This window comes from Mercenaria mercenaria, chromosome 12, assembly GCF_021730395.1.
Source record: "Mercenaria mercenaria strain notata chromosome 12, MADL_Memer_1, whole genome shotgun sequence".
NCBI classification, from domain to species: domain Eukaryota; kingdom Metazoa; phylum Mollusca; class Bivalvia; order Venerida; family Veneridae; genus Mercenaria; species Mercenaria mercenaria.
Genome location: NC_069372.1, coordinates 43,117,745 through 43,145,518, shown reverse-complemented (window position 1 = coordinate 43,145,518; position 27,774 = coordinate 43,117,745). Strand labels below are relative to the sequence as shown.

The 27,774-nt window shown below is 35.1% G+C and overlaps 2 protein-coding genes across 5 annotated transcripts in view; one reads left to right on the top strand and one right to left on the bottom strand.

The window, feature by feature from the left end:
• LOC123533302 (uncharacterized) overlaps positions 1-4,968 on the bottom strand; it is an 18,582-nt gene extending 13,614 nt beyond the window's left edge. The window contains exon 1 of one of the 4 annotated variants that reach the window (XM_053519885.1): positions 4,853-4,968. Coding sequence is in view for 2 of the 4 variants with exons in the window: in XM_053519882.1 (XP_053375857.1) it covers positions 1,022-1,192 (171 nt within the window). In the remaining 2 variants the exon portion in view is untranslated. Of the gene's footprint in view, positions 1-1,021; positions 1,252-4,771 lie in introns of those variants that run through there. The other 3 variants (XM_053519884.1, XM_053519883.1, XM_053519882.1) reach the window with 3 other exon arrangements.
• On the top strand, positions 1,353-27,774 carry LOC123533592 (probable tRNA (uracil-O(2)-)-methyltransferase). Its single transcript, XM_045315298.2, has 10 exons — positions 1,353-1,901; positions 4,234-4,348; positions 4,893-5,109; positions 11,203-11,271; positions 11,686-11,793; positions 15,058-15,129; positions 16,534-16,640; positions 17,257-17,458; positions 25,389-25,851; positions 26,868-27,774. Exons 1-10 carry the CDS (start codon positions 1,481-1,483, stop codon positions 27,086-27,088), a joined length of 1,995 nt encoding a protein of 664 aa, XP_045171233.2. The 5' UTR covers positions 1,353-1,480; the 3' UTR covers positions 27,089-27,774.

Genomic DNA, 27,774 nt, shown 5'->3' with positions numbered 1-27,774 from the left:
ATATTTCGCATGACATTTCAACAACAATACCTAACAGCTGCAACCATTGGTCAATCATATTTGATGATTCAAGAAAAATCATTTCAACAAATACGTGTGAATTATTTGATATTATGCTAAACACAACTACCGCAACACTATCTAACAGATAAATTGATTGACATATTAATCAGTGCTTTAAATTACCGAATCAGAAAATAAGATCTATTGAGAAATGTGTGATTTTTACATTTTACAATTTATATATGTTAATGTAAACCTACATAATGTGCATGACCTGTGAATCTTTTCTATTACATACTGCATGGTGAAAATGCAAAATCTTTACCTATTATTCTCCAGCCAACCTATAATTGATATATTTGTCTTCTGAAAATGCTAGAAAGGAACACTTAACATGCCAGTTTTACATGTACTGAAACACACTGAACTAGCTGTAAGAGAAGTTTTCCGAAATGCGCTTTCCATTTAGAAAAACACTTAAATCAGGTTTTCTCACTGGGTATACTGTCCTGAAGCTTATATTACGTTTGTATAACTATAGGCATGCTCGATTCATACCATACCTGGCGGTGTATATAAATATCGAAAAACAGAAAGACACCGAAAGACACCAAAAACCGCTATAAAAACAAAAATAGGCTTTTAAAATAAGATGTATTAGACATATGTTATGTATGTGTTATATTATATTTAAATTACATTTGATGACAAAACAGATTGTGCAAATAAAATTTAAATGATCATAAAAGTGTCTTTCCGTAATGTGTTATGTAGCTCAATACTGAAAGACACCGTGAATCACTTGGCTATTTGGGTCATGTTAGATCAGTACACCAAAATTATGGTATATGTGACTTCAATTTGGTTCTAGATATGGCATGTCCCACAGGTGAACATAACTGATGAGCTACAACTAGAACTATTGAAATGACTTAAAATCATGCCAAATCAAAACACCAGGTAAATCATGTATACACAATCAAGCCCATACAACTTATATCAAATACAGAGTACTCACCAATGACCTAGGAATAATTTCACTGACAGTTGTATACAAGAAGATAAGTAGTGACAGCCGAAGTATCACGTCAATTCCTTCAAACGAACCGAAAAATGGTATAGTGACAAGACATATATAAGGCAAAAATTCAATGAAACAAGAAAACAGCGACATGCATGGCAAACACATTTTGGTTTGTTTACATTATAACCGGCTTCGCACTTCCGCATTGAAGTGTCCACCACCTGTGTTTCATCAAGCGCGTGGATAATCAAGATCACCCAAAGCTAATGTACATTTCAAGCGTTTGTTTTGTAACTAAATTTTAAACCAGTCCATTTTCAAGATGTCTGCGCCCATGATGTTTTAACATATTTCATTTCAAAATTTCATCATTTATTGAAATAAACTCAAATGTGAAATGCTTTTGATAAGTTCATAGTATTATTCGTTTAAGGTACAACTATATGAGAAATTATGAGCGAAAACTTCATTAATTTTGAAGAGGAATTGGCTGAAGAACCTTGCAGTGGTAGCAGTGATGGGTTTGCAAATGCTTTGACCGTTTGGTTGAATAAACCCCATGTGGTAAACAGACGTCTGTGTGGATCTAGACTAGAATATTTTGAAATTATTTCAAAAGAACACTTTACTATTGGAAAAGTAACTAACATAATTGAAAGATATGGTCTGGAACTGAATGGTTTCTGTTTTGATGATATATTTAAAAGCCAAGGGTTTACAAATGATAATTCTGTTGATATTGATCTGAAACTTACAAATGGTTGTATCGAGGGTCTGGATAGTTTATCTGATGATGAGATTGCTATCATTGTTCGTCAGCTGTTGCCAAAGCAACCAGAAAGACATGCTAACATTCCAGAATTAGTTGTTTTTGGTGAGTATCTATGTGTCTCCTGTTTATGTAGTCCAAATAATAGGACGTTTCGGGACCGACAGCTTGATAACTTTTGATGGTCGCTGTCTCCGTTACAAAATCCCCAATGAAATCCGTTGGGAACATTTTCTGGTACATGTACAAAGTATTTGTAATTATTACATTTCTGATAATGAATTTATGTTGACAGTAAAGCATAAACTTGCCTTGCTGACATTTTATGAATGCATATTTTGTGTTTTTATTTCTGCATTTAAGTGGCATCGGCAGTTTGCTGTTTATTGAAATGGGTGTCAGGGTAGATATAATCTCCTCGCACCTAGCCAGAGGTCACGAAAGCCGTCGGACATTTCTGGTAAATTTTGATCTGGTCCGGCGTGATATATCAAGTTCACAAGACCGAGTGTCCGATAAAAATTGCAGGTCAATATGATAAAATAAGAAGAAAGTCCTCCACGATTTCGCGAAAGTTTGACTTTCATCATTAAATTGTAAAATGGAATCCTGAGAAATTGATGTCAAACTATATTTTAGTAAGCGCTTGTTTCATTGGTACTTAAAATAGAAACAGTGGAAACCTCTCACGACGTCACGACAATTTTAAGAACGCGTGTTATCATTGGATGCGTACTAATCGTGGATGGTACTCGATTTATGTACGCGGGAACCAGACGGGAATTTCCAGAAATTCCGAGGTCATATTTCTGTTTATATGTCAACATCAGCATGACTCGGTGCAAACAATAGACTTGTGGGGTAAAAAACAGCGATGATATAGCAAATGAATATGAATAAAATCTGTAAAAAGATCCTTTGGAAGCAAAGAATGCAACCAAAAAGAATAACAGCAGACTTGTTTTGACTGAGTCTGTTCGTGAGAGGTAATGAAATGTGCAACATCTCTCACGCCCCCTAGCAACGGCTTAAGCGGGACTCTAGATCTATTACACATATGTTGAATGGACTCCATGGTCCCAAAGGACCAGAAAATATAACAACACTAAATCCAAGTACAGGGAGACTTTTTACAGCCTGAAAACTTAATGTCTGAAATCTGTTTCAATTAATATGTGGAAATAAACTTAAAGGATGTAATTTGTGTAATGCTGTCTATATAGACTATGTATAAATACCAGTTTCAAAGATCAGATATCAAATTTATTAAAAAGAATTCGGTCTGGTAAAATATTATCCAGTCTTGTAAAAAAATCATGTTTACCAGACCGACTGTCCTGTGAATTTTCAGAGTCTTTCGTGAACACTGCCTAGCTGTCTCATCATATTATCAAAGATTTAAGTCTCTTATTTAAAAATATGGATTAAATTCAACCCATTTGGAGTTTCTACATGAATATTATTATTAATGTTTAATTTATTAAAGCAAGTAAGTCTGACCAGTGTATTAAAAAACTATTATGACTTTTTTTTATTTTTTAATATCTTCGTTTTCCTAACATGCAGATATGGGTAAGGCTTAGAGGGATAACAACTATAAAATATCAGATCATAAAAAAGTCATCCTGAGTATGAGTAAATGAGTAAGGCTGCTGTTTATGCTGAACTCTAGTCCAAATCTTGACATAAGTAAAACTTTCATTTCAGTCTGATGTATGTCTAATTCAGCCATAGCCAAGAATTGGCGTAATCCTATGTGATTCACAGTCAAAAATATATTGTAGGTAGTGGCAAGGGGTACAGTAACAAGACCTGTAGACCCAAAATCTAAAGGTCTGGTCAATATAGTTACCAGACTTCTAGACAACCTGCATAGAGCTGCACACCTAGAGGTCCGGTAATCAATATGAATACTGAAAATGGTTGGGAGGAGGCTAATAGTATGATGTATCTATCAAAAACAGGAGATGATTTCAAAATTTTGTTGTCATTATTTTTTGTGGTTTCAATTATATTGCAAGTGACAGGAAACAGAAATATTTATATAAGCCTTACTACCAAGAAAAACAAGTTCTCAAATTGAATGAATTATTAATATATAGTTTTTAGCAATTTGTTTGCCATGATGGCAGCTTTTATCAAATTTGTGTTTTTCTAGTGATTGAAGGATTCAAAATAATGAAGTTATGCTTTTCTTCAGTATTTTAGACTTAGATTGTGCTAAGAAAATGTTATATTTGTTTTACTGCTTGAGTAAATAATAACGACTAACAGAAAGTGCAATTAACTTTCATAAATATGTCTGAAAAGACACAATGCTTTTTAAAAATAAAGATACATATTTAAAAAAAAAGCTAGCTCAGTAAATGTTTTTACAGAGACAGGAGAAATTTGAGAGTGATCGTTTGAATTTATGCCTCTCTTTTTCTAATTTCAGACAAGTCACAAAATAGTTGTACCTTTATTCCACTGAAACTTGCAAATGATTCAGAAAGGAAAGTTCCATTGGAAGTTCTGTATTGCTTCAGATTAGAGGACAAACTCAAGAAAAAGTAACTGGTGTTATATCACTTTTATGCATTGAAGGACAAATATAACTTTAACCTTTAACCCGCTAAATTTTTTAAATGGACTGGTTCATCAGTCAATTTGGGTAATACCATTTGTTATTTGAAGGGGCGTTCACTGAAAATTTACTGACTGAATAGCGAACAGTGCAGACCATGATCAGACTGCACGGATGTGCAGGCTGATCTTGGCAGTGGATCTTGGTCTGCTCTGGTTGCAAAGGCAGAATCACTTGTTGCCAGCCGGCTAAGGGTTAGGATATATATCCTGAGTATTACACATTAGTACGTACTAATTTTCTGTAAAGGGTTGAGTTGCCTTTCTAAACAACTATATACTGACTAAAGGTTAGGTTTAGTGTACATTCAATGCGTGCATACACTCAGTGTGGGAGAATTAATGCTGACCTTTAAGTACCTTGATATGATTATCATGTCACCATTTGCAAATATATGTTGATTTGTCCTATTAGTGTGTACGGTACATACATGTACTATTTCTTGAACTAATGCATTGTCATGGTTTCAGGATGTGTCTGTTTGCCAGTACATCAGACTGCTCCACTGATTCAGAAAGAAAGCTCTCACTGACTTGGATAAAAAGTCTGCTTCTCCAGAAGCTTGCAAGATGGAGTGAGCAGCCAAGTTTGAGAACTGGACTGGTTTCTCTGTTACTAGTCTCTGTTGAAGATTACAGCAGACTGTATAGTGAGCTGAAAAACAAATATGGCATTCCACTGGCACAGGTTTGTGATTTGTTCAAGATTAGAAAAAGTCTTTTTACAGTTTGTTTGTGTTTAAAGCAATACTTTTAAAGGAATTCTATGCCCAGATTTCATATTTGAAAAAAAAAACACGAAAAACTACTACACAGTGTTTGTTTATATGTAAACATAGAGCAAACTTGTTTGTGTGTATAAAATAGTATTGTTTGTAAGCTTAGAAATTGTAGGAACGTAATAAATGTATAACTAGCTACAGTTTCAACTTTTACTATTGCTAAAAAGACTGGAAGTTTTCTTTTAAAACATTACTATTATTACACAGCATTTATTGTGAACACAGCTTTTCATAGTTAATGTTAATATTTAGGCAAGTAAAATACATTAGATGAAGATTTTCTGTTTTAAAAGTTATTTACTAATGATGAAGTATTTAGCATTGTATATCTTTAACTAAGGCTACTATGCTGACTTTCCTGTTCTGTAGTGTAGGATGACCCATTGTTTGCATGAAAGAAATTACAATGTTTTCGGGTGAAACACAATATAGGGAACAGTAGTGTTGCACTTGAAGGTGAAAAAATAAGTTCTTAATTTTGGCTAAAAAAGTATTTTTCTGCATAGTAGAGTGCTTGAAGTATAAGCAACTTAAGTGGTTTGCTGGTACTTGTATCGGAAATGTAATTTTTAAAGGCTGATAAAATGCATATTTTTGCTGGTTACGGACACTACAAGTGGTACATTTTGTAAAATAAAGCTTCAAATTTATGATAAACTTGAACTATTTTTACTGTTTTGTATGACAAACACATGGAAATACATAATGCAAGGCAAAAATAGGACTGGGAAAGGTATAGATACTGAAAAAAACATATTGTTGGATATTACTTTGTTGCTAAAAAACATGTATATTTCAAATCATTTGACATCTTCAATTTCAGTTTTAATGATGAAAACTTAATGAAAAATCAACACAAATTCTGTCTTTGTTGAAACAAAATGACTTAGATTAAAAGAGAAAGTGAATAATTTTCAAAAAATCCTAAATATTGATGGATACCAGTAATTGGTTACGGACACTACAAAAAAGCCTCAAGAATGGTTTTGCATTAGATTATGTTAAAAACATTAAATCCACTCATGAATTATTTGGTATAATGTTAAAATAATATCTGAATGGAAACTCAAAGTGTATTTAGATTTGATATTCTTCAAACAAAAATATACAACTTGCCAAATTAAAACCAATGAAAAAGAAAACAGAACAACTGAAAACTGTTTTCATGAAATCTTGTAACTTAACAAGCAATATTAAGTTTTCTAAGTGATACATTATTATCAATACTTTGTATTCATATCACACAACTAACTCTTACACTTCTTTACTCAAGAATGTCACTAACCAGAAAAAAGAAATTAAGTTTATGGTTATGGACACTACAATATGAATTATCTAATGAAGGTACACATATCTATAATCTTTTTGTAACTTTTTTTTCTCAAATTTTCAGATGTCTTGGTGTTGAAAATGTAGCCCTATTATCAGTCATAGTAGATTCATCTATAAATGCAACAACATTGTCTCTTATCTCCTATGACAAATCCTGTGTGCGGATACATAAATTTCTTTCCACTCTTTTTCCTTCATCATGTGATTTTGATATTAGTTCTGCTTTCTTAACTAATCTAGTTTTGAGTTACTCTTCTCTACTTCTTGTCGCTGTCTCATTCTACAATCCTTCTTTCTTTCTCTCTCATTTTTCTTTTAATTTTCACATTGGCCTGGATTGAGTTTCTGCCTTCCTTGCCATTTAACCACTTCTAACCTATTCAGCATTTTTGTGCCTTTTAAGTTTCAACACTGCAGGTGCCTCATCAGATCAAAACTCTATATCTGAATCACAAATGCACAATGAAATCAGACATACTTCTACTTTGTTATAAAGCAATTAAATTGCAATATAAAACTAGATATAATAACCATACGACACAGGTGTGCACACATACACATGCTATTGCCCATTCTCTAGAAAGCAAAAGATGATCATAACTGCCGCCAGTAAAAAAATACTCAGAGAAGATTCCTTCCCTTCATCTGCACATAAAGCTTGTTCATCTGTTAAAGTTTGAAGCAAATCAGGCTAAAAGTTTGGGAATCGTTGACAGGATTTTCCCCTATCATACTATATTCCATATAGCAAAAATTATCAAAGGGCCATAACATAAAGTAAAAACAGTCACAGAAAGAATTTCTCCCTTTACGGTCATCTGAACATCAAGCTTGTTCATCTGTGAAAGTCTGAAACAAATCAGGCTACTAGTGTTGAAGGAGTTGGACACATGATTAAACAGAAATTATCAAAGGGCCATAACTGTAGTAAAATAGTCACAGAAAAAAATTGTCGCTTTATTGTAATATACACATCTTGAGCTTGTTCATCTGTGAAAAGTTTGAATCAAATCAGGCCAATAGTGTGGGAGGAGTTGGACACACAAGATTTTTCTAAATATATTCTATATTTCTATATAAAAATATCATAGTATCATAACTGTGGTTAAAATAGTCACTGAGAAATTCCTTCTTTTATGGTTATCTACACATCAGGGTTGTTCATCTATGAAAGTCTGAAGCAGAGCAATCTAATGGCGGGAGGAGTTGGACACACAAGACTTTGAACACACTGACGGACGTACATACATAGAGCAGCAACACTATATGCCCATCACATAAATATAAAATCTCATCTAAATGAATATACATGTACCTGTCATCACATGGTTTGAACTTAGTACTTCTTGAAGAGATTTTGCTTTCATTTGCAAGTTTTTAGATATTACATTTAATCATAAATACTTGTAAAGATTTATTCACTTGAACTGTAAGATGTATAATAATTTAAACAGAAATTTCAGTAATACTGGATGTTTTTTACATTGTTTTAATTTCTGTAGTGTCCGTAACCAGATAACACTGCCCCTCTGAAGCATTTTGAAAAGAAACATTATTGTAAGCTACATGAACTTGAATTATCTTAACAATGATGCTCTTGAAGAAATTTGTCTAAGTGAATAACTGTTAATTATCATTATCACATCTTTACATTTTTAATATAAATCTGTGCAATTTAGATGATAAACATGATTTTTAGCACTTTTGAACTGTATCTATATTTTTATATCTGAAAATATTTGTCAACAAATACATATATTTGTTTTTTTCTCAATATTAATAAACTTTGAAATGATAATTTTTCATTTTTCTGTAAAAAGATGCAAGTTTTAATTTTTTCAATTCTGGTTACGGACACTACAGTTTCAAGTAGCATTATTAAATAGACAAAATTTACCTTTTGTAGTGAAATTGTTAATAGACTTTATTAAATTTGTCATCAGTGAACCTTCCAAATTGAAAAAAAGTAGTGATCCTTTATCTCTCATCGCTTCAATGTTTGCTATTACATCTTTCAATTTCATGTTGCAGCAACAGAAAATGATGCTGTATATAAAGATGCCACAATAAGGGTTTTCCAATGTGGTTGCAACATCATCAAGTTGATGAAAAATAAAGTTGATTGATTAACTTGTGAAATCAGTTATAACTTTCATAAGAATAGCTATAAACAAAATTTTAAAAAATATTTATTTACACCATTGAAAGACAGGTTACGGACACTACAGTGTTTTTGTAGTGTCTGTAACCAAATTAGTGGTGCTACAGCAAAAATGTAGTTAACAATAAAGGAAATAGCATAAAAATTTTAATGTCAACAGTTAAATTTGATAAGAAAAAATCAATTAAGACTCTCATAATATCTTACAAATCTATAAAATACAATTGGTTACGGACTCTACATATTTACATAAAAACCTGATTTTCAATTTTAAAAACTCATACAAATAAATTTCAGAAATACATGATTTTGATTTTTTTTCTTTAAGTACTATTACAACAGAGAAATGATTCTGGACCAAAATATTAAAGAAAAAATAATGTTAACATTGCAATTAATCATTATAACAAAAGGAAGGAATTTCAGTGCAAAATTGCATAACATCATACCCATTTCACATTTTTCTCGACAGCTTCAACAATTTTCATCTGATCATGATAAATCAAACACCAAAATAATCCTTAAAAAATTGTCTTTATGCTGATAACACACATTTACATAGAAATATATAATATCATACCATTATTTTATTTGAAAAATATGGAAAATTCTAAGTGCAACAACATAACGCTTCAAAAACGACTTTTTCTAGATGTGTTTTTTGCCACTGCTTGAAAACTATTTGAGCTAGATCAATAAAATTGGCACAGAACTTCTTCATATTTAGTGTTATGAAGTGTAAATGTTAAATTGCACTAAAGGGTTAGGAAATGTTTGAAAACCATGTATAACAATGCGATATTCTAAATGCTCCCTATATTGTGTTTCACCCGTTTACATCTTTCACTCAAGAAACATATGAAATTAATATGTTGAAAATGGTTATTGGCTAAATAAAAAATTCAGAAGTCTATAAATGACATCATAAACACATTATAATGGCTGCCTCCATGATTAGCCATTTTCTTTAATTTCAGTCTGCCAAATTATCAGTTTTTCATTAGATTTCCGATTTTAATATTATTTTTCAGCATTATGAAAGGATTGAAGATGGCTTTCACATGAATTAAACTTATTGTCAGGCTTTTCTTGCCCTTTAAAGAATTTATTTTTCTTTTCAGATATTTTAGAAAAAAAGTTGTTTTTGTTAAATATTTTTAGCTCGACTATTCATAGAATAGTAGAGCTATTGGACTCGCCCATGCGTCCGCATCCACGTCCGCGTCCCGATTTGGTTAAGTTTTTGTATGTAAGCTGGTATCTCAGCAACCACTTGTGGGAATGGATTGAAACTTCACACACTTATTCACTGTGATAAACTGACCTACATTGCACAGGTTCCATAACTCTATTATGCTTTTTTACAAAATTATGCCCCTTTTTCGACTTAGAAATTTTTGGTTAAGGTTTTGTATGTAAGCTGGTATCTCAGTAACCACTTGTTGGAATGGATTGAAACTTCACACACTTATTAACTGTGATAAACCGACTTACATTGCACAGGTTCCATAACTCTATTTTACTTTTTTACAAAATTATGCCCCTTTTTCGACTTAGAATTTTTTGGTTAAGGTTTTGTATGTAAGCTGGTATCTCAGTACTCTCTAATTGGAATGGATTGAAACTTCACACACTTATTCACTGTCATGATCTGACATGCACAAAGCAGGTTCCATAACTTTATTTTGCTTTTTTTCAAAATTATGCCCCTTTTTCAACATAGAAATTTTTGGTTAAGTTTTTGTATGTAAGCTGGTATCTCAGTATCCACTAATGGGAAAGGATTGAAATTTCACACATTTGTTCACTGTCATGATATGACATGCAATGCAAAGGCTCAATAACTCAACTTCGCATTTTACAAAATTATGCCCCTTTTTCAACTTAGGAGTTTTTGGTTAAATTCCTATATGTAAACTGGTATCTCAGTACCCACTAATGGGAATGGATTGAAACTTCACACACTTGTCCACTGACATGAGCTGATAAGCACTGTGCAGGTTCCATAACCCTATTTTGCTTTTTTACTAAATTATGTCCCTTTTTCGACTTCCGTATTCATTCAATCGACAAGGCTGTTGAATAGTCGAGCGTTGCTGTCCTCCGACAGCTCTTGTTTTACAATGTAATGTAGTCCACAGCAGTTTGATGGTTAGCCTATTAGTTGAGTATCAAATTTTATGATATACAGGTAATATGATCAAAATGCTTACATGTATAGTGCCTTTGAACATGTGTCTCATGAAAAGGGCGCTATAAAAATCTGGTTTGATATAATATATGTTGTACCGGTATATGGGATTTTCAGTTTGATAGAATTTTTATTTTAAAAATATGGATGGCTTGATTATAAATTGATAATAACACATTTTTTTTAAACAAAAAGGTACAATGAATTACCTGATTTTAGAAATAGTATAATCTTCTTTCAAAAGAACTTTAATTCTGTTATCTCTCTCAGGTACTAAAGTTTATATACAATATCATGTAGAAATCCTTTATTCAGAAATGGCCAGAGAAAACAAATGCACAGAAGTATGTGTTTGAGGATGTTGCCATAGCAACCTACTTACTGGTAAGTCTTGTACAAATCTGAACATACACTTTATTTGATCACAAGTCAAGTTTTTACTGTCATTTCAGAGGGAATATTTTCAGTGATTCTTTGACAAAGACATAATCAGTAGTTATTAACTCAAAATACGTTTCTTTTTTTTTCATACAGAATTGAATCGAGTAGTCTGTAATGATGAAATTGATTTATTGCTGAGAAAATGATGTTAATTGCAACACCACATTTCTTGTTCAGGAAATTGACTTTTTATTTGAAAAGTGTTAAATCAATGTAGAGTTACTTTATAACAACATTTTCAGTTTAGCTCATGTAAATATTTGTTTTTTTTCATAAGAAAGTGAAATAGCAGTTTGAATACTTTAACTTCTACATACAGATTATTTTTTAAAGTAATGTTCATTTTCATACTTTCAGTTGCTGTGGGAAGATGATAGAAAGAAGAAAGGATTGACTAAGAAACAATCTTTTGTAGATCTTGGCTGTGGTAATGGTCTGCTTGTACATATACTTGCTTCTGAAGGGGTAAAAATCTTTTTTATTCATGACGTTAGCTTTTTAGAAGTTAGAATGCAGCTTGCTTGGTTCCTTCTTTGAGACTGAAGAACAGAAATAGATAAGATTTGATTATGAGTTGGCAAGACATTTACAAATAACATACTAGTAAGCTCTGAGGAGATCTTTTAATCAATAAAAACTTACTTTTTCGTTACCATCTCATTAACACCTTTTCTTAATTTGTTTCTTTCCATGCCTTTGCACACTTTTTGTTCATTAATCATTTATCTGGTTCCCTGTCCTACTGGTTCACATTCAGAATGATAGATTATGGAGGAGAATATCATCCTTGAAAGACCTGTAACTATTCGACACTTTTCAATCAGCCATTCACCTTTCATGTTCCATTGTGCTTTGATGCATGCACTTCCTGTTGTTTGGAAATGTTCGGAGTTTTAGCTAGTTATGTCTCCCACCACACAGTGGTGTGGGAGACATATTGATTTACTCCAGTCTGTGTGTCCGTATGTCCATCTGTCTGTCTGTCACAAAGCTTGTCTGCACTCTTAAGTTGAACATTTCTCATCCGATATTCACCAAACTTGAACAAATTGTGTTTGACCATGAGACCTTGGCCAAGTTCGATAACTAGCCAAATCGGTCGAGGCATTTTGGAGTTACGGCCCTTGAATTACCAAAACTCAGGCTTTTTACTCTTGTCCGCACTCTAAGTCGAACATATCTCATCCGATCTTCACCAAACTTGAACAAAATGTGTTTGACCATGAGACCTCGGCCAAGTTCGATAACTAGCCAAATAGGTCGAGGCATTTTGGAGTTACAGCCCTTGAATTACAGAAAAATTGGCATTTTTACACTTGTCTGCACTCTTAAGTCAAACATTTCTCATCCGATCTTCACCAAACTTGAACAAAATGTGTTTGACCATAAGACCTCGGCCAAGTTCGATAACTAGCCAGATCAGTCGAGGCATTTTGGAGTTACAGCCCTTGAATTACCGAAAAATAAGCCTTTTTACTCTTGTCCGCACTCTAAGTCGAACATTTCTTATCCGATCTTCACCAAACTTGAACAAAATGTGTTTGACCATAAGACCTCAGACAAGTTCGATAATGAGCCAAATCGGTCCAGGCATTTTGGAGTTCTGGCCCTTGAATTGTAGTGAGTAAACAGTATAAAGACTGACTTGCTATTTAGATGATAAGGCAGTTGTGGGAGACATTCGCTTTTCTCAAAAGCAGCTCTAGTTTTTAGCTCACCTGTCACAAAGTGACAAGGTGAGCTTTTGTGATCGCGCGTCGTCCGTGCGTCCGTCCGTGCGTGTGCGTAAACTTTTGCTTGTGACCACTCTAGAGGTCACATTTTTCATGGGATCTTTATGAAAGTTGGTCAGAATGTTCACCTTGATGATACTTAGGTCTAGTTCGAAACTGGGTCACGTGCAGTCAAAAATTAGGTCAGTAGATCTAAAAATAGAAAAACCTTGTGACCTCTCTAGAGGCCATATTTTTCACAAGATCTTCATGAAAATTGGTCAGAATGTTCACCTTGATGATATCTAGGTCATTACTGTGAATGGATCTACATAAAAATTTGTCAGAATGTTCATTTTGATGATATCTAGGTCAAGTTAGAAAGTGGGTCACATGCTTTCAAAAAGTAGGTCAGTAGGTCAAATAATGAAAAAACCTTGTAACTTCTCTAGAGGCCATATTTTTCATGGGATCTGTATGAAAGTTGGTCTGAATGTTTATCTTGATGATATATAGGTCAAGTTTGAAACTGGGTCAACTGCAATCAAAAACTAGGTCAGTAGGTCTTAAAATAGGAAAACCTTGTGACCTCTCTAGAGGCCATACCCTTGAATGGATCTTCATGAAAATTGGTCAGAATGTTCACCTTGATGATATATAGGTCAAGTTTGAAACTGGGCCACGTGCCATCAAAAACTAGGTCAGTAGGTCAAATAATAAAAAAACCTTTTGACCTCTATAGAGGCCATACTTTTCATGGGATCTGTATACAAGTTGTTCTGAATGTTCATCTTGATGATATCTAGGTCAAGTTTGAAATTGGGTCAACTGCAGTCAAAAACTAGGTCAGTAGGTCTAAAATTAGAAAAATCTTTTGACCTTTTCGAGGCCATATTTTTCAATGGATCTTCATGAAAATTGGTCTGAATGTTCACCTTGATGATATGTAGGTCAGTTTGTAAACTGGGTCACGTGCAGTCAAGAACTAGGCCAGTAGGTATAAAAATAGAAAAACCTTGTGACATCTCTAGAGGCCATATTTTTTCAATAGATCGTCATGAAAATTAGTGAGAATTTTTACTGTGATGATATCTAGGTCAAGTTCAAAACAGGGTCATGTACCTTCGAAAACTAGGTCAATAGGTCAAATAATAGAAAAACCTTGTGACCTCTCTAGAGGCCATTTTTTTCAATGGATCTTCATGAAAATTGGTCAGAATTTTTATCTTGATGATATCTAGGTCAAGTTCAAAACTGGGTCACATGAGCTCAAAAACTAGGTCACTATGTCAAATAATAGAGAAAACGACGTCATACTCGAAACTGGGTCATGTGGGAACAGGTGAGCGATTCAGGACCATCATGGTCCTCTTGTTATAGTAATATCATTATCCTACCACAATGCCATCTTGCTGAGGTAAGCCAGCAGTACCATACATGTTGAAAACAAGTTTGGTTACCTCAAGGTTTGAGCTTCCATCTGTCAATCTGTCGTTCCCTCAGCCTATCAGTCTGAAACTTACAGTCTGTCCTATTTTTTTCTGGTCAGTATTTTTGACCTGTTTTGCATGAATAGATTTTCAAAAAATATCTTGGCTCAAACAATTGCCATAAACATAACAAGACAATATTGATTGTAACAAACAACAAAGAAGTATTTGCCATACTCGAGATAGCATCTTTAGTAAAATTAGGCAACTGATTATTTTAACTTAAAAGTTACCTTTACCAAGCTTGCTGATATATTAAAATAGAGAGTTTTAAATAGTTTTAGGCTATGCTGGATAAATTTAAATTCAAATGGGACAATCATGAAGTCAGCTGGGGTCACTTCAAAAACTAGATCTTGAGAACAATGTAGAACTAAGAAGGAATTCAGCTGAAAGATAAATCTGTATCATCTGATTGATTGTGAAGTAAAACAACTAAATGTCAGATACATTGATGCACAAGTTGTTGTGTTGTCTGACAGTATATCAAGGTATGTTTTTTACAAAAATAATGTGTGTGATTTTAGCACCCGGGCTATGGAATAGATGTGAGAAGAAGAAAGATATGGGATCTGTATGGACCAGAAACAATACTTAAAGTAAGTGTTCTTTCTAAATTTAATAGTAAATTAGTCATTTCTTATAAATTTGTTTAGGGACCAGGGTTCTAGCCGGGACTTTCTGAAGGCATGTTGCAGTATGATATTTTTTGACGAACAAAGGGGTGGGTGCGTGAGGGGTGTCCCCTCCCACTCGGGGGTATGGGGTCACCCCAGAAAATTTATTTGATGAAAACTTATCCATTTTAAGTTTTTGAAAATGTCCACTGTTTGTTGTACATAAAACAACACAATCCGAGACTGTTATCCAGGGAAATGCTGGTTTCCATTTTGGATCACTGCCCGATTTCCTTTGGCCATTCGGCGTGGCTGGGAGGGATTCTGAAATTGTGACCGGGGCCTCCGTGGGCGAGTGGTTAAAGTTGCTGACTTAAATCACTTGCCTCTCATCGATGGTTCGAACCTCACTCGGGGCGTTGAATTTTTCATGTGAGGAAGCCATCCCGCTGGCTTATGGAAGGTCGGTGATTCTACCCAGGTGTCCGCTCGTGATGAAGTAATGAACGGAGGGTATTTCAAACTTTTCTCAGCAAGTTCTATTTTGAAAGTGACGACAAAAAACATTAATTCTTGCATTGTCTTTTCGATATTGCGCCCGAGAAAACACATTTCATACATGTGAATAATTGTTCAAAAGCATTTTACCATGTTGCACAAGTTTTGACTGAATTCCTTCCATTGTCTTTCCTTGATTGCAAAAAATATTCGGACGATAATTGTTGAATTATCTGTCATTATATCTAATGACATGTATAATCTTAAAACTTGCGAAAACAGTCACTTTCATGTACACATCACAAGATACTGCCTGTGAAAGGACCTCCCTGGTGAATTGGTTAAGCTCATTGTCTTTGAATCACTTGCCTTACACCTTTCTTTGGCCGTAAATTCTTTCACATGAAGAAGATATCAAGCTGGCGTATAGAAGTTCAGTAATTCTACCCATGTGCCTGCCTGTGTCTGAAATAATGACCGGAGGAGCACCTGGGGTTTTCCTCTACCACCAAAAGCCATCATATGACCAGTAGTTGTATTGATGATGTTTACCCAACAAATGGTAAATAAATAATTTCTGCTGGTGACAATGCTTGATGTTACACTAAGGACTCTTGACTTGAAATACTGGTTTGGGATTTGCCCTGTGCATATTTTGTGGGAGAAAGCAAAATGACAGTTTGGAAGTGTAGGTAGACTTCAGCAGACAAAAGTGGGTATTTCATTTAACGTTGTTCAGTTTGAATTTGTTCCTTTTTCACCTTTTTTGCTTGGCTAATTTCTTTCTTTTATTCACTAGTTGAAAGACTTTCTAAAATTAAATTATTGAACAAGTGTTTCTTTATAGTAATGTTAATTGTCTATTTGAAATATTTTCTGCTTTCATAGGAAATGACTATTACACCTTCCACTGAGAGTGTGTTCCCTGACAGTGATTGGTTGATTGGAAACCATAGTGATGAATTAACACCATGGATACCAGTAATGGCTGCAAGGTTTGAAAAGAGGAGTTTTCTTATTTAGCATGAAATAATATTATGTCTAGTGTTCCAGGATTTTTTGTATAAGCTCTAAGTATCTGCCAACTTCACAACTTCATATACACATGTAAATGTACCAGTGTTTTTTTCCCACTGGTTTGGGAATTGGGCGGGGGCCTTTACAGATGGGAAAAATGCAGTGTAAAACATCCAAATTTAGAGTTGTTGAAAAAAGTGTTATTTTTATTAAAGTTTTACATTTAGGAAAAAATTGTTCAGTATTGTGTTAAATTAGCATAATTATTGCCTTTTGTTTCAATTGTTCAAGGTTTCATAGGTTCAGTCTTGGAGGAAAAAAATAGTAGAACAAAAGAAAAACTTCGGGAATTTTAGTGTTGAAATTGGAAAAAGCCTAGGAATTGCCAATGGGATCAGGGCCGAACTTCAGTATGAAAAAAGCACACTGAAAAAAGTCATATGGCGAGAACCACAACAAGATTTTATTCAACAAAACAGCCCCTTTTTGATTCCTCTAGTAAAACAGAATTAAAAAATCGTGAATCTATTTCTTGAAAAAAATCCTGAGTATTCCTGTAATAGCAATTGTCATAGTAGCTGGATACTATTTCAGATCTTCCTACACTTGTAACTACTTTGTGTTGCCATGCTGTATGTGGGATTTCAATGCAAGATATAGTTTCACACAGAAGGTTGCAAATGGTTCAGAAAACTCTGGTAAATATGGGCTGTATCTTGACTTTGTCAAGTCGGTTGGAGAGAACTGCGGGTTCAAAGTGGAGGAGGATATGCTACGAATACCTTCTACAAAAAGGGTATGTTTGAGTGAATAATATTAGAAGAAAGTTTAATAGCATAGAATAATGCATTTTTAGCTCACCTGTCACAAAGTGACAAGGTGAGCTTTTGTGATCATGCGGTGTCCGTCGTCCGTCCGTAAACTTTTTGCTTGTGACCACTCTAGAGGTCACATTTTTCATGGGATCTTTATGAAAGTTAGTCAGAATATTCATCTTGATGATATCTAGGTCAGGTTCGAAACTGGGTCACGTGCCGTCAAAAACTAGGTCAGTAGGTCTTAAAATAGAAAAACCTTGTGACCTCTCTAGAGGCCATATATTTCACAAGATCTTCATGAAAATTGGTCGGAATGTTCACCTTGATGATATTTAGGACAAGTTCGAAACTGGGTCACGTGCCATCAAAAACTAGGTCAGTAGGTCTAAAAATAGAAAAACTTTGTGACCTCTCTAGAGGCCATATATTTCATAAGATCTTCATGAAAGTTGGTCAGAACGTTCACCTTGATGATATATAGGTCAAGTTCGAAAGTTGGTCACGTGTCGTCAAAAACTAGGTCAGTAGGTCAAATAATAGAAAAACCTTGTGACCTCTCTAAAGGCCATATTTTCCATGGGAACTGTATGAAAGTAGGTCTGAATGTTCATCTTGATGATATCTAGGTAAAGTTTGAAACTGGGTCACGTATGGTCAAAAACTAGGTCAGTAGGTCTAAAAATAGAAAAACCTTATGACCTCTCTAGAGGCCATATATTTCATGAGATCTTCATGAAAATTGGTCAGAATGTTCACCTTGATGATATCTAGGTTAAGTTCGAAAGTGGGTCACGTGCCATCAAAAACTAGGTCAGTAGGTCAAATAATAGAAAAACCTTGTGACCTCTCTAGAGGCCATATTTTTCATGGGATCTGTATGAAAGTTGGTCTGAATGTTCATCTTGATGATAATTAGGTCAAGTTTGAAAGTGGGTCATGTGCCTTCAAAAAGTAGGTCAGTAGGTCAAATAATGAAAAAACGTGACCTCTTTAGAGGCCATATTTTTCATGGGATCTGTATGAAAGTTGGTCAGAATGTTTTTCTTGATGATATATAGGTCAAGTTTGAAACTGGGTCACGTGCCTTAAAAAACTAGGTCCGTAGGTCAAATAATAAAAAAACCTTGTGACCTCTCTAGAGGCCATATTTTTCATGGGATCTGTATGAAAGTTGGTCTGAATGTTCATCTTGATGATATCTAGGTCAAGTTTGAAACTGGGTCAGCTGCGGTCAAAAACTAGGTCAGTAGGTCTAAAATAATTTAAATCTTTTGACCTCTCTAGAGGCCATATTTTTCAATGGATCTTCATGAAAATTGATCTGAATGTTCACCTTGATGATATCTAGGTCACTTTCGAAACTGGGTCACATGCGATCAAAAACTAGGTCACTATGTCAAATAATAGAAAAAATGACGTCATACTCAAAACTGGGTCATGTGGGAAGAGGTGAGCGATTCAGGACCATCATGGTCCTCTTGTTTTTGCATATCTATCTACACTGTTTTGCAACAGAATATTTCCAGAGTTATGGCCCCTGAAATAGTAAAAAATGCACATTTTAACTTGTGACACGTATTTAATATGAATTGATGAAACCTTGCATGAGTCTTTATCGTGATATGAACTTGCGCACCTCCTATTTTTCGTCTGACTCCACCCCCTATTTCCAGAGTTATGGGCCCTGAAATAGTAAAAAATGCACATTTTCACCTTGCGATACACATAGCTCAAAAAGTATTTGATATAGATAGATGAAACATTGCATGAGTCTTAATTATGATCAGTATGAACTTGCACACCTGCTATTTTTCATCTGGCTTCCCCCCCCCCCCCCCCCCCCCCCATTTTCAGAGTTATGGCCCCTGAAATAGTCAAAATCACATTTAAACTTGTGACGCGCCTAGCTCAAAAAGTATATAATATGTTATGATAAAACCTTGCATGAGTCTTTATCGTGATATGAACTTGTGCACCTCCTTTTTTCTTCTGGCTCTGCCCCCTATTTCCACAGTTATGGTCCCTAAAATAGTAAAAAAGCACATTTTCACCGTGTGACAAGCCTAGGTCAAAAAGGATTTCATATAAATTGATAAAAGCTTGCATGAGTCTATATCATGATATGAACTTATGCACCTCCTATTTTCCGTCTACCTCCGCCCCCTATTGCCAGAGTTATGGCCCCTGAAATAGTCAAATATGCACATTTTCACCTTGTGACACACCTAGCTCAAAAAGTATTTGATATAAATTGATGAAAACTTGCATGTCTTTATCATGATATAAACTTGTGTGCCTCTTATTTTTTGGCTGGCTCCACCCCCCCTCCCCCCTCCCCTCCCCAGTTTTAAAGTTATGGCCCCTGAAATAGTCAAAATGCACATTTTTACCTAATGACATGCCTAGCTCAAAAAGTATTTGATGTAAATTCATTAAACCTTGCATGAGTTATCATGATGTGACCTTGCACACTTGGCATTCTTCTTGAGAATCTTAGCGCTTGTTACAGAGTGGCATTCTTCTTGAGAATCTTAGCGCTTGTTACAGAGTTATGACCCTTGAAATAGCCAAAGAAGTGGATTTTTAGCTCACCTGATGTGATCTCTCTGTGTTAGTCTGTTGTCATTTGTCCTTCGTCGTCAACAATTTGACTGTTAACACCCTAGAGGTCACAATTTTGGCCCAATCTTAATGAAACTTGGTCAAAATCTTGGATGAGTTCGATATTGGTTCAACTGGGGTCAAAAACTAGGTCACCAGGTCAAATCAAATGAAAAACTTGGTAACACTCTAGAGGCCACATTTTTGACTGTATATCTTCATGAAACTTGGTCAGAATGTTAACCTTGATGATCTTTAGGTCAGATTCGAATCTGGGTCATGTGGGTTCAAAAACTAGGTCACCAGGTCAAATCAAAGGAAAAGCTTGTTAGCACTATAGAGGCCACATTTATGACCTTATCTTAATGAAACTTGGTCAGAATGTTAATATTGATAATCTTCAGGTCAAGTTCAAATCTGGGTCAGATGGGATCAAAAACTAGGTCACCAGGTGAAATCAAAGGAAAAGCTTGTTAACACTCTAGAGGCCACATTTATGACTATATCTTCATGAAACTTGGTCAGAATGTTAATCTTGATCTTTAGGTCTAGTTCGAACCTGGGTCATGTGGGGTTAAAAACTAGGTCACCAGGTCAAATCAAAGGAAAAGCTAGTTAACACTCTAGAGGCAACATTCATGAACATATCTTAATGAACTTGGTCAGAATGTTAATCTTGGTGATCTTTAGGTCAAGTTTAAATCTAGGTCAAGTGGATTCAGAAACTAGGTCATCAGGTCAAATCAAAGGTAAAGCTTGTTAACACTCCAGAGGCCACATTTATGACTATATCTTAATGAATCTTGGTCAGAATGTTAACTTTGATGATCTTTAGGTCAAATTCAAATCTGAGTCAGGTGGGGCAAAAACTAGGTCACCAGGTCAAATAAAAGGAAAAACTAGTTAACACTCTATAAGCCACATTTATGACCGTACCTTAATGAAACTTGGTCAGAATGTTAATCTTGATGATCTTTAGGTAAAGTTTAAATCTGGGTCAAATGGGTTCAAAAACTAGGTCACCAGGTCAAATCAAAGGTAAAGCTTGTTTACACTCTAGAGACCTAATTTTAAGTTTGAAACTCATGGGAATTAATCGGATTGTTTGTCGTGATGACCTCTAGGTCAGGATCGAATCTAGGTCATGTGGGCTCAGAAACTAGGTCACCAGGTCAAATCAAAGGTAAAGCTTTTTAACAATCTAGAGATCAAATTTATGACTGTATCTTCAAGAAACTTGGTCAGAATGTTAATTTTGATGATTTTTAGGCCAAGTTGGAATCTTGGTCATGTGGGGTCAAAAACTAGGTCACCAGGTCAAATCAAAGGAAAAGCTAGTGAACACTCTAGAGACCACATTTATGGCCATATCTTTATGAAACTTGGTCAAAATGTTAATCTTAATGATCTAAAGGTTAAGTTCCAATCTGGGTCAGGTGGGGTCAAAAACTAGGTCACCAGGTTAAATCAAATGTAAAGCTTATTAATAATCTAGAAGCAAAATTTATGACTGTATCTTCATGAAACTTGGTCAGAATGTTAACCTTGATAATCTTCAGGCCAAGTTCGAATCTAGGTCATGTGGGATCAAAAACTAGGTCACTAGGTCAAATTAAGGTATTAGGCCCCTAATAGTAATGTTTAACTTTGTTGCAAATTTTTAAAAACTTTTACTGTGCCGTTTTTTTTATAAATTTTGTGTAAATTATGGTATTTCCTCAAGCTCAAGTAGAGACAAATTTCAAAGTGGCTGCCATTATCCAAAACGTTTGCAGAGAATTCATTATACCATTATTTTTTATGAAAGAATCATCAAAATATTGTTAAACAATTATAAAACTAAAAAATAAAAGTGTCAGTATCATTTTTTCTAGGGTGCCTCAGGTAAACAGATTTAATGAGACAGAATTCTGTCTCCAGCATTGAAAAATAAAGGTCGAATCCTGCGGGTCTGTTTTGAATTTTGCTCACTTCATTTAAAAACAACTGTGGGGCAGAAGTAAAACCTACCTACATTTCTTCCACAATATGTAATCTAAAGAATGAAGGCAAAATAGATAACTCAGTATTTTTAAAGATATCTAACTCTACCCTTTCTATTTCAGAGGTAAATTCACTTTGAACAGCAAGAAATCGCTTATCAAATGAATATTTTCCACTTTTGTACAATAAATGAATAACAAGTCTTGAAAGAAGTAAAAACTTACTAGAAAAAAAAGGAAAATAAGGGAAAAAATATTTTGGTCCAAGTGGGGCTTGAACCTACGCCCCCCTGAAAATTGCAATCAGAGTAGGTTTATGGTAGAAATTGGGTACTCTTCAAAAAGGAGATACTCTATTATGGGCCTAATACCTTAAAGGAAATGCTAGTTAACACTCTAGAGGTCACATTTATGACCATATCTTAATGAAACTTTGTCAGAATGTTAATCTTGATGATCTTTAGATCAATAGGTCAGGTGAGTAATACAGGGCCTTCATGGCCCTCTTTTTTGTTTTTGATGCTCATAGCTCAAAACGTATATGGCCTAGAATAATGAATCCTTTTTATAAAATGTTAGTTGAGGCTATACCCCCTTAAGACTGCAAACATTTGAATTATTGCCCCTTATTTGTGACAAATGTACCAGTGGGGGCACACCCTGTGTCCTACAGACACATTCTAGTTTATCAATATTTAGAGAATTATTATCTTCACATTAGTGATCGAACAAACTAGAATGATTGTCTGTGGTCATTACCCCTTAATATTTTGGTGGTCAATATATCAAGGTCACAGTGATCCTAAGACCTATGCAGTATATGCTCAATAATGAAAGAACCCTTTGGCATATAGCGTCATACAACTTTATAAGATGATTGCATGTTGTCAGTAGATGACCCAAATTGCTTTTGGTTTCGTTGGTCATAGACCAAGATCACAATGACATTGATTAACACAGTAACATTGATACTGAAAATGGTAGATCTATTCTCTCGCAAAATAAAGAATAGTCTGGTCTACAGTCTTCAAACCTCGTAGCGTGAATTTTCTGTTGTAAAGAGTTAACCCCTATTTTGTGCATCAGTAGGTGAAAAGTCAAGGTCACAGTGACCTTGCAACTGAAAAAGTTTCTGCCCAATAACTAAAGAATAGTGTATCTTGAAGTCGTCGAATTTCAGAATATGGTTGCCTGTAGTCACTAAACATTCCCTATTGTAAAAACGGTTTCTGCTTAATAACTAAGGAATGTTGCTGTCTACAGTCATTAGGCTTCATAGGATGATTGCCTATGGTCAGTAAATTACCCCTATATTGTTTAGGATCAGTAGGTCAAAGATCAAGGTCACTATAAGCTTGCTACTGAAAACAGATTCAGCTCAGTATCTAAAGAACGTTTTATCTTACAGTCCACAAACTTTATAGGATGATTTCCTGTGGTGAGCAGAGGAACCTTATTGTGTTGGATCAGTAGTAGCCTAAAGGGCTAATTCATAGTGATATCGGGATTGAAAATAGGAGGGCCATCATGGGGACTATATGTGTTTCACAAACTGCTGTTGTTAATTATGTCTTCCCCCACCCCGCACAAATTGATTTTTGCCCCGTCAGACCGTCCGTCACAATTCATTTCCGACCAATAACTGGAGAATCATTTGACCTAGAACCTTCAAACTTCATAGGGTGGCTGGGCTTATGGAGTACACGACCCCTATTGTTTTTTGGGGTCACTCCATCAAAGGTCAAGTTCACAGTAGCCTGAACTTTGAAAACGATTTCCGATCAATGACCTGAGAACCACTTGACCCAGAATGTTGAAACTTCATAAGGTGATAAGACATGCAGAATAGTTGACCCCTATTGATTTTAGGGTCACTCTGTTAAAGGTCAAGGTCACAGGGGCCTGAACATGGAAAACCATTTCCGATCAGTAACTTGAGAACCACTTGATCCAGAATGTTGAAACTTCATACGATGATAGGACATGCAGAGTAGATGACCCCTATTGATTTTGGGGTCACTCTATAAAGTTCAAGCTCACAGCAGCCAGAACATGGAAATTCATTTCCGGTCGGTAACTTAAGAACCGTTTGACCTAGAACCTTCAGACTTCATAGGGTGATAGAACTTATAAAGTAGATGACCCCTATTGATTTTGGGGTCACTCCATCAAAGGTCAAGGTCAAAGGGGCCATCTGCCTGTCACACTTAGTTTTCGATCAGTTACTGGAGGACCATTTGACCTAGAACCTTCAAACTTCATCGGGTGATAGGGGTTACAGGTTAGATGACCCCCAATATTTTTGGGGTTCAAAGGTCACAAGGGCCTGAACATGGAATATTGTTTCTGATAAATAACTTGAGAACCACTTGACCTAGAATGGATGATTAAATGAGCCCTTTCGATTTTGGATCACTTGATGAAAGAACAAGGTAACAGGGACCAGAACATGGAAAATTATTTCTGATCAATAACTGGAGCACCATTTGACCTTCATAGGATGACAGGACTTACAGAATAAATGACCCTTTAAGGAGAGAGTTTCAAATAAGCTTGGCTTTCTACTCAATCCTTCATGCTGTAATTATGTAACGTTTCATGTTGTAAATATATATGAATAGAATATTGTTTAAACCAATAAATGACCCTTATCGTTTTTGGGGTCACTTGAGCTATGGTGAAGGTCACAGGGGTCCGAACATGGAAATCTCTTTCAGATCAATAACTTCAGAACCACTTGACCCAGAATGTTGAAACTTCTTAGGATGATTTGACATGCAGAGTAGATGACCCTTATTGATTTTGGGATCACTCGGTCAAAGGCTAAGGTCACAGGGGCCTGAACATGGAAAACCGTTTCCATTTCATACCTTGAGTACCATTAGGCCCAGAATGTTGAAACTTAGTGGGATGATTGGACATGCCAAGTAGATAATCCCTATTGCAACCAACCATCCGTTTCCTTGACTTTCGCTCCTGTCCCTATTGACTTCTTGCCTATTACGACTAGGCATTGGGTGAGACATGCGCTTTTCTACAAAAGCATCTTCTAGTTTATCAGTATATTTCTGCAATGTTAATTTTATTTCAAAGTTAATTCATAGTTTGCTTCAGTTCTTACTTCCCGTATTTGAATACCAATTTCGAATTGGTCATGAACTTATTCTGTTTATTATAACATTAGAATGACATGTTGACATGCATTTATGATCGATGAAAATGAAAGGTCAAACCGAGTCTGCTATTATTTTGATTGGTTGAATTCTATGCCCAAAGGGTCTTCATGTAGATTTTATTATAGATTTTTAATACCATTTTCTTGCAGGTATGTTTTGTAGGAAAAGAGCGGACTTACCCTTTTTCTAACGAAGCTGAAATTGATGAAAATCGTCGAAGCTACATAACTTCTAGATGTGAGCAGTACACCAAAGATATTTCCAGTCAAATATCTAATTTAGACTTTACTGAAGATATTAATCTTGAGACGGTCCCCGATAGTCAGTGGGTGTCAGATTTCACACCCAGAAGTAAAACGGAAATAACGAAAAACTGCGTGACTGTTAAGAAAGAAACAAAAGATTATGTTACAAAAACAGTTTTTGACAAATTGCTGACTTGTGATAACAGTGAGGCTAAAGTAGGTCAAGATGGCAGACGATGGAATAAAGGCGGGAAACTGCCAGTAGGTGACGTGGCTGCTATGTTTGAGAAGGAAATATTACAGGAACTGAAGTCCGAATGTGGGGGTCTTCAGACACTGTTGAGAAACAGTTGTCATATATTTCAAGGTAAATTGTAGATGTCGCTTCTTTGTTTTTAGTTATTGTCCCAACAGTACGTGCCTAACTTGAAATCATATATTAGCAATCTTTTTTATCAGTTTGAATGTATCAGGGATGGATTTTATCATCATTCATCTTTTCTAAAACAATTTAATGTTATTTTTTATTTCTTATTGCTTTATTTGTTTTTGTCAGTTAGAATGTTTTCAACATCATAATTCTAGCAACATTAAAAACCCTTGAAAATTATGTTGTTGCATCATAAAAGTGGACGTATCCTTTACTAGCTCGAACGGGCACTGTGTCTTGGCCCCATTGACTAGCAACTTGTAGTAGTTGTTTTTGTCTTGAAAAAAATTAATTTGATGGGAGCGGCGAACCTGTGGTTAATGTTTTGGCTGCTCAGCCCCGAAGTCGTTGGTTCGAGCTCCACTATTACTGGGGTCACGACTACGACAGTACTGTTTTTTCCAGGCAATGGACACGAGATTGATTAAAGTAAGCTCAGAGCTTTCATTTTCATCAATTTTTGAAAATGATTTAAAATTAAAAGTTTAAAGCGAACTCATTTAACATACGCAATTCAGTATGAGTATGCTTTGGTTTAAAATCAAAGCGAGGTTTTCATGCTCTGTACTATCAGATTTTTACACTTAATGAATGTGACCACAGGTTAGTGTAATATACGTAACACTTTAAAAGACATTATACATTGAAATCCTAATTTAGTGAGTAGACATGTTTTCTTTTTGTCTAGATGCAACTTTTACTTAAGGATTTCAGATTTTGCAACAATATTATCCGAGGTGAAAATATATTGTAAATTATATCTCCAGATTTATCTGTAATGCTGATTTTGATTGAATTAAATGTTTCAATAATGGCCCAAGTTATTTCTTGGAGGATTAGTTGTCCTAGCTGGAAAGATGGACACATTTAGAGTGTTTATTATCTCGCAATCTTGACTGATTCGTTAAATTGACTTGGTTTCATTTCATACTATGCTTGTTGTTATATTTCAGTATCGGGAGGACTAGTTCAGCTCCGAGATTTTACACTTGGAGATCCGTTTGAGGGGAGGAGAAAACGGGGTAACGTAACAGATAAGAACGACTTTTTGAAAACAACATTGTGCTGGTTTCATGAACACCATCCAGATGGTTGCCCCAGGACTGCAGACATGTGTCTATATGCTCATGGTGTAACTGAACTTAGACCTAAACCATTAAAAGCAAAGACGTGACGGCTGACTGAGTCCAGACTCAGACTTAATCTCTGTCATTTGTCAGTCTTAAGGTATTGCTGAGAAACGTACAATCAGAGTCAATATCAAGTCAAGCTCCATCTGAAAACGTTAGTCTGTGATCGACCTATGCTGAGATCAGTCCTTATCCAAAGACAACGCTGCATACTATGACAGGTCTTGAAATGCAACCATGGCTTTAAAGTATATCTCGGTAAATGAATTTAAGATTAATTGAATACAATTGTAAGTAGGCAAGACAGGGACTTTTATGTATATTAAACGATAGGATTGTAATTGACTGTGTTATATTCATTGATGTAGAATGAGGTAAGAGTCATAGCTTTTTATATTTGTTCCTATAAAAAGCCATCCAGCTGAGGTCGGTGGTTCTACCCAGGTGCCCGCTGGTGATGAAATAATGCACGGAGGGGCACCTGGGGTCTTCCTCCACCATTAAAAGCTGGAAAGTCGCCATATGACCTATCATGTGTCGGTGCGACGTTAAATCCAAAAAAATAAAATAAAAAATTCCAGTTCACACGTACATTTTACTCAATTGTGGCAGCTTTTGTGCTGTTATAAAAATCGTTTGAAATCATTTCATGTGCATTGATTTGGTATCGCGGTAACATAAAATTGCTTTGGTTTCCAGTTACTGCTGACAATAACATCAGTAAAATGCA

What these genes read in the sequence shown, in the direction of transcription:
- LOC123533592 (XM_045315298.2), top strand. Translation starts at nt 1,481, where the DNA reads ATGAGCGAAAACTTCATTAATTTTGAAGAGGAATTGGCTGAAGAACCT. An exon ending in CCATAGCAACCTACTTACTG is followed by an intron (nt 11,272 to 11,685) that starts GTAAGTCTTGTA and finishes TCATACTTTCAG; the next exon opens with TTGCTGTGGGAAGATGATAG. An exon ending in CAGTTGTCATATATTTCAAG is followed by an intron (nt 25,852 to 26,867) that starts GTAAATTGTAGA and finishes GTTATATTTCAG; the next exon opens with TATCGGGAGGACTAGTTCAG.